This window comes from Chenopodium album, chromosome 13 (genome assembly GCF_948465745.1).
Source record: "Chenopodium album chromosome 13, dcCheAlbu1.1, whole genome shotgun sequence".
NCBI lineage: Eukaryota > Viridiplantae > Streptophyta > Magnoliopsida > Caryophyllales > Amaranthaceae > Chenopodium > Chenopodium album.
In genome coordinates this window covers 40325895-40333679 of record NC_137846.1, presented here as the reverse complement: position 1 = coordinate 40333679, position 7785 = coordinate 40325895, and the positions used below count along the sequence as shown (strand labels likewise).

The window sequence follows — 7785 nt, the reverse complement described above, 5'->3', positions numbered from 1 at the left end:
GCACTTCTTCGCTCAATCTCTTCTCTTAGTGCGTTCATGTATGAGCTCAACGATCTTTATCATTCCGGGATTATTGAACCCACTAAAACGACCAGTAACTAAATTCATTTTTTAATGGGTTCAACATTCCAAATTAATGAGAGCACCATAATGAACCCACCAAGTTCATACTTACTTCAAATTATAGCACATCTTATCCTAACTTACCTCCTACATTACCTTACCCATTCCTCTCGAAATATAACAATATCGAGCATATTCTCACCAACCACCACGAAACAATTTCCCACTATGCTCAAGCTCGCTCAGGGTAATCTAACTCCGATGAATTCAACCTATTAATCCAAACAACAAAACAAGTGAAAGAAAGAAATTTAGAAAAATAGAATAAAAAGAAAAAGTTAGAAAACTGGGTTGCCTCCTGGGAAGCGCTTGCTTAATGTCCTAAGCTCGACCCTTCCTCCAAATCACGGAGGGTCAAAAAGCACCACCTTATCAAAAGTGGTGGAAAGGGTAAAACCATTGCAAAGCTTGTTCGAAATCATTTCATGAACCATGTCATCTTGAATCATGGAAACCGAATCAAACTCTTCAGACTTCAACTTCCTCTTGTATTTCTTGGAAATATCTTCTTCCTTGGATCTTTGAGATCCGCATTCTCACCACTTGAAAAACTATTTTAATCTTCCTTCAAAGAAAGATCAAACCAACAGGGCATCTCAAACTCATCTTCAAGCTTCGATGAATCCTTGTCTTCTTCACTAACAACCTTGCTTTCAACACTTTTAGGAACATCATCACAAGCTACAAGCATATCATTAGTAGAAGACACAAACATAGAATCATTAGCATTCGAAGACAATGAGTTTATGCACATAATTCCTTGCAAATAAGATAGAGACTCATGCATTGACTTGAGCTTAAAACTCGCCTTACTATCACCAACACACAAAGTAATCATGCAACCTTTCACATCTATTAAAGCACCCGAAGTTGCTAAGAATGACCTCCCTAAAATGATAGGAATGTTGTCATCTTCCTCAATCTCAAGCACAATGAAATCGAGGGGAATAGTGAACTCTCCTATTTTGAAGGGCACATCCTCGATTCTACCCTTTGGGAACTTAATAGAACGGTCGGCCAACTGAAGGGTCATGTTGGTTGCAAGAAGCTCACCTAACTTAAGTTTCTTGAAAATGGAGTAAGGCATAATGCTAACACTAGCACCAAGATCAAAAAGGGCATTTTGAAACAATTTCCCATTAATATTGCAAGGAATGGAGAAATTTCAGGGATCTTTCATCTTTGGGGGTAAGTCTTTATGGATAAAAGCACTCAAACACTCCCCCAAACTCACCGGTTCAACCACATTGCAATCTCTCTTACCATTCAAGATTTCCTTAAGAAACTTAGAATAGTTAGGCATTTGCCCCAAAACATCGGTGAAAGGAAAAGAAAGATGGATTTTCCTTAGCATCTCGATAAATCTCCCAAATTATTCATCCAACTTGTAAGTATTGAACTTTTGGGGATATGGAAGTCTCGGTTTGAAATCCTCATCTTGTTTCCTCTCTTTCTCAATGTTCTTCTCATTAAAATTCTCACTCACCTTGCTAGACTCATCACTCTTCTTTTTCTCTTTAACTTCCTCCTTGCTCACACTTCTTCATATATTATTCTCTTTTTCCTCACATGAATCACTCATCCTCTCATCTTCCTCACTCTCCCTAGAAACTCTCTCATAAAGCACTTTCCCACTCCTAGTGGTGATGGAATACACGGGTTTCTTAGGTTCAACTCCTGGTGAGGGTAAAGAAGAAGGGCTAGTATTCACACTCTCTTTCAAGGTGTTAGCCAATTGAGCGATTTGTGTTTCAAGCATCTTATTGTGTGTCATCATCTCATTAAACTTTTTTTCACTCACCGACATGTAAGTGTTTAAAATCCTTGTTTGGTTCTCGATGATCTCTTCCAAGGTAGTCTTGGAATTTGAAGGTTGAGCATAGAAATTCTCACCATTTCCTTGGGTTTTTGGAGCAAATTCGGGTGGGGGTCCCCTTTGGTTGTTATTTTGAAAATTCCCTCAATTTTGATTATTCCAATTACCCTTGTTTTGGTATTGACCTTGATTTTGATTATTATAACCTTGATTGTTATAGTTCCCTCGGAAATTTTGGTCTCCTTGGTTTCTATAGCCACCATTGTTATAATTGTCAAAATTCCCTTGTTGGTGAGCATTTCTATTCCCAAATTGCCTTGGACCATCAAACCTTGATCCATTGTTGTTATTGGAAACAAAGTTCACTTGCTCACAATCATTGCTCTCTCCTTCATCACAACTCTCAAATGAATGAGGACAACTAAAATAATCGTGGTCATAAGACCCACAAACATCGCAAAACACACATCCACTTGGCATATTATTTGAAATTGAAAGAGGAGTGAAGTGAAAAGATATCCCTCTCCCCTTATTGTGGGAGGGAAGAATAGGTGCTTGTGAAGAAGCATTCTCAAGTTTTGCTTTTATTGAGGTCATCTCCTTTCTCAAATTTAAAATTTGTGAGGACAAGTTGTTGATAGCATTGAGATGGTCGATTGAATATACCGTTGAACCACTCTTGCTCGTTGACTATCTCTCACCTTCTTGCCAATCCATATTGTATCTCACCACATCCTCAATTAGATCCACAACTTCTTCCTCCGTCTTATTCATGGCACCGGCATCCAAACAAGATTTGCCTTGAGGACTCAATCCTCCATAGAAAATTTGAATGATTTGGTATGTTGGAATCCCATGATGAGGACATTCTCGTTGGTACTCCTTGTACCTTTCCCACGCCTCATAAAGACTCTCGCTCGGCTTTTGTTTAAAACTTTGAATGAGGGCTCTCGCCTCGGCCGTTTTCTTTTAGGGGTAGACACAGGATAGGAATTCCTTTGTAACTTCATCCCAAGTCCTCAAAGAATTAGGCTTCACGTCCTTGTCCAACCATTCTAAAGCACGCCCAATAAGTGAGAAGGGAAAAAGCTTTAGGCGGATGAATTCTTGAGAAACCCCGTTCACCTTGATTTTATTGCAATATTTCTCGAATTCTTTAAGGTGGTTGAGAGGGCTCTCAATCAAAGTGATCATTTCCGGCCTTATCTCGAAATCATTTGTCGGTGTCATTGGTGGAGCAATCCCACTTTCAAATCTATATGCTCCGGGAGTTCCCAACTCCTTAAATGCTACTCTTGGATTAGCTCCCATGCTTTCTCGAACTTCTTCTTCTCTTTCTCGATGAATTTCCTCTCTTGGAGAGCTTAGACTTGAAGAACGATTGGCAACCCTTATCCTTGTTATGGTTCTCTCAATTTCCGGATCAAATGGCACTAGAGTTCGTCCTCTTGCCCTATGCATACAAAAAATCAAAGCAAATATCAATAGCACGGCTACAAATGAAGCCTAAAAGGAAGAGAAATCTTTTTGTATTTTTTAAATAAATGGAATAGACTCAAACAACAATAGAAATCACCATGCCCTCCTCGGCAACAGCGCAATTTTTGACGCGGGGTAAACCTAGGTCGTTGGGGTCTAGATTTCCCGGCCAAAACAATATTTATAAAACTAAACCAACCCGAGGTATAGGGTAAGTCTAGGTTGAATCCTAAGGGAAGGAGGGAGTGCTAAGGTCGATGCTAAGCTATTATGAAAGCTAGGGAGTGGGTTGGTTATACTAATGGGAATCAAATCAATTAAGCTAAATCAAATAGAATTCAATAAACACTAGGGAACTTAGGATCCACATGCTTGCTAACAATCTTGCTAATTCGGGAGGATTCAAGCAACAAAGCGATGCGAGGGAAAATAGAACAAGCAATCATAATCACTCAAAAGGCTATTTCTATGGCCAAGCTAGATTTCTCTACAAATGACTTCAATAGGAAAATCACAAATCGAGAGCAAACGATAATAATAGCACTCAAATCAATTGTTCGTGTCATTGAAGGCTATTATGCAATCTAGCATGATTCGTTAAGGTTAGCTACTCCTTTTCAAACCAAGCACATGCACAAGTTTCATTAACCAATTTAATCACATCAACAATTCAATCAAAAGCCCCAAATTAGCATTAGATTATCACCAAAACATGCTTCACCATATTCCCTAGCAAATCAACTACTCACTAATCATGGTGAAATTGAAATGCAATACAAAAGAAATCATCAATATAATCATCAACATTGTAATCCAACTTCAACAATCAAATTCAAGCTAAACAATAGAAATTCAACAATATAACAAAATCAAACATCAAATTGAATTGAAAAGTAAAGAATTCTTACAAAACTTTGATCAATATCAAAGAGGTATGAAGATCTCAATAGGACAATCATCAATTATCAAGCTTCTTTCTCTTGAATCTAAGAACAATACAACAAAATCAAGAGTTTCTCTCTCTTAAAATCTAATCAAAATCTAATTCTAATTCTTTCTTCCTCCCAAAAACGTCTCTCCAAAACTTCTCTCTAAAAATCTAGCTAATTCTATTTATAGCAAAACTAACTATAAGGAAGTTAGTTAGACGTTCCAAGAATAACCTCAAAGAGCACGGCCCCTCACAAGTATGTGCGAGGCCGCTACAAAAGGGTACGGAGTAAGGAGAAAGAAGAGGCGCGGCCGCGCATAGGCCTGGTGCGGTCGCTCCTCTCTCGTGCGCGCCCGCGCAGCTGGAGCAGGGGAGATCCCTTGGGTGAGGCCGAGCTTGTCCTCGTGAGCTCCGGATGAGCCATGATGCAATAGGAAGTAAGTTGAGCACTTCTTGGTGGGTTTGACACCACTCCTTCATGCCCACACGTCATGAAAGTGCAACTTAAATGACCAAGCTCTTGAACTCCTTTGCTCTTAGGCTTCAAATGGAGAAACGGGACCTCTCTCTTGACTTGTAAACTCAAATGAGAATACACTTGAGATTCTCGAACATCGCCAACTTCCTATAAACAAAGAAAATCAAACAAGTAAAGAAGGAAATGCAAAATATACTAGAAAAGCAAGAGAATAAGAAAACTTCTAAGGAAATAGCAAAGTAAAGAAAATGTAAGTAAAACTAGAGAAAATAATGTAAAAAGAGATACAAAACCATGAAAAATCATCCTAAAAGAAGCCAAATGAGTGCCATAAATGACACTCATCACTTAGCCACCACTTAAATGCCCACTAATTGTTGAGATTGATCTGCTTAGGGCCTGAGTGGTCAAATTAGACCCTTAATTGGCCAATCTCGACTATTAATAGCTATTTTAGTTTTTGGAATGGAAGAAAAATGGTGGTGGCTATCGGTTTTGAGTAGGGAAAGGAGGATCGTTCTCGTGGCCGGGGTGTGTCGCAAGGGGGTTTTCGGTGGCCGGAGGGGTGTTGGAAGTGATTCGAAGGGGTGGGAATTCATTGTGTGCAGTAGCGGAAGTGGTTACGGGGGTTGCTCGGTGCGAATTCATGGTTGATGTTGTTGGAGGTGTGAGGCAAGCAATGGTTTTTGTGAGGCAGGGGTGCCGGCGCTTGGGTTAGGCGGTGGTGGACAGGTTGTGTCGGTGGTGGGGTTGGGCTAGGTTTAGTTGTTTAGGGTTTTTTCTTTTTTTAAAATTTTATTTATTTATATTATATTAATTTTTTAGTTAAACCAAAAGGTTAGTGACACGTGTCTGTTATGGGCCCCACTAAGAGATATGAAATCTGTTAAGTGGTAATGAAATCAATTTTTTTGGTTTTTTGGTGGTGTTATTATAAAAGTTTTTGTTTTGTTTTGTGATGTTATAATCAAAATTTGTGTTTTTTTGTGGTGTTATATTCTAAAATTTCCTTTATTTTATCGTTTTTAAAAATGATTTAATTTTATAATTAAAAAACCTAATGTTAACCATTTTATTTATAAAATTAAGTTAGCCGTAAAATCAAAAAAGGACATTATGCTTAAATTTTCAAAACCATAGTGCCTTCCACATAGAATTTTTTTATTCATAGAGGCCACTATGTAAAATTTCTCATATTTGTTTTTTAAGAATAGTTTTATTAAGTAAAATAAGTTGAGCGTATAAAAACACTTATTTTCACAGAGGAACAACGATGAATTATAATTTGAATTTCATTTAAATGATAAGGAGTAACTTATATAGAAGACCAAATTTTATCCTTCGTATTGCACAAGGCCTTCAAAAAGGTTGGGATGGCCAATGTTTGGGGTTTTTTGGAATCCCTTGGGATACTGGTCACACTCTGATATGGAAATGGGATGCGGACACTTGCAAAACACGAATCTCCGGTTATCGGAGATTTGCCTCTGACGATCAAGTTAGTGACTGGAAACGGAATAAGGGCCTGTTCTAATAGACTGAAATCAGCTGAATTGAATTGAACTAAACTGAAATGAATATTTTATAAGAGAAGGAAATTAGGAGAGAAGGAAATTAGGAGCTGAACTGAACTGAACTAAATTGAACATAAATGTATGAGAACAGGCCCTAAATGTAGAGAGAGAAAGTAGAGAGAAGTTGGAGCTTTTTGTGCTCTATTAAATGTTATGTCACAATCCACCCCTCCCATCAGCAATGATTGGGGTATTTATAGGGGTGGGGATTTTTGCCCTTTAGGGTAAGTGACCTAGAATTTAGGGCCATTGATTGGCTGCGCAATTAGCGACGGACATGTGTCCTCTGGGGGCGCCGTTTTGCGGCATTCTAGTTGCTTTTGGGCCTCCTGATGTAAGGAGGCCTTTATGACAAATTTGATTTCAAGTGCTCTCTTATTCATAGTACGTGTCATCTTCCTACGGTGACACGTGTCACCCTTTTATTGGGCCACGTGTCATCACGGGATTGGACCACGTACTTGGGGTATTTTTTACCCTAAACAGCCAGCTTGTGAACGTTGTCTCCACTAGCGGATCATTGTTTAGGCGAGCAAGGGCTTGCCCCCCCTAAGTATTTATGAGTTATTAATTATAAGTAATATGATGTTTAATGATTGCGTATATAAAGTTTTGGCATAGTGGTTATTATTGTTACTTTTTGAGCAAAAGGTTAGAGGATCATATCATAAATTGACCTCTTCCCTAACTTTTTGGCCCAAGATCTGCCACTAATTTGTCTTCTTACAATTGTTATTGTTATTTATTGAACAAAAGGTAGAGGATCATATCATACATTGACCTCTCCCCTAACTATTTGGCTCATAATCCGTCACTGATAGGGATGGCAATTCTAAATGGATATCCGCAAACCCGATCCACCCGATATAAATAAATGGACGAAAATCCGCATTAAATGGATGAAGGGCGGGTGACGGATGAAGCGGGTGACGGATCGGGTCGGATTCGGGTGGGGCTCCGTTTCATCCGTCACCCGATCCGTCATCCGTTTATCACCCGATCCGCAGCCCATCCGTATTTAAATAATTTTTTTTTTTCCAATTTTCATATATACTACACTATGTATGTACTGTATATTTCTAAAAAAATAAATATTTCTAAAAATTCTTTAATTTTATTTTACAAAATATAAAACCTCCCTCAATTCCCAATTATGTAGTACAGAAATAAGTTCATGATTCCGTTCAAAAAAAAAAGTAAGTTCATGATTATTATTTTATTATTATTATTGCTATAATTTGGAATAAAAATTTAATTAATGGTTTACTTTTTAAGTTTAAAATTGGCTAAAAGTGTTTTTTTTATAATAACATATTAGATTTTATAGTTAGAGTAGGATTATAATTATCATCCGCTAAGCATCCGATCCACCCGTTTCATCCGC

The 7785-nt window shown here is 38.1% G+C and overlaps 1 protein-coding gene and 1 pseudogene across 1 annotated transcript; one reads left to right on the top strand and one right to left on the bottom strand.

The window, feature by feature from the left end:
• Positions 1–679: 679 nt before the first annotated feature.
• LOC145575502 (uncharacterized) lies at positions 680–1210 on the bottom strand. Its single transcript, XM_081633365.1, has one exon. It carries the CDS (start codon positions 1208–1210, stop codon positions 680–682), a length of 531 nt encoding a protein of 176 aa, XP_081489491.1.
• A 1579-nt stretch (positions 1211–2789) lies between these two features.
• Positions 2790–2887, top strand: LOC145577148 (small nucleolar RNA R71; annotated as a pseudogene).
• Positions 2888–7785: the final 4898 nt, after the last annotated feature.

What these genes read in the sequence shown, in the direction of transcription:
- LOC145575502 (XM_081633365.1), bottom strand. Translation starts at nt 1,210, where the DNA reads ATGCCTTACTCCATTTTCAAGAAACTTAAGTTAGGTGAGCTTCTTGCA.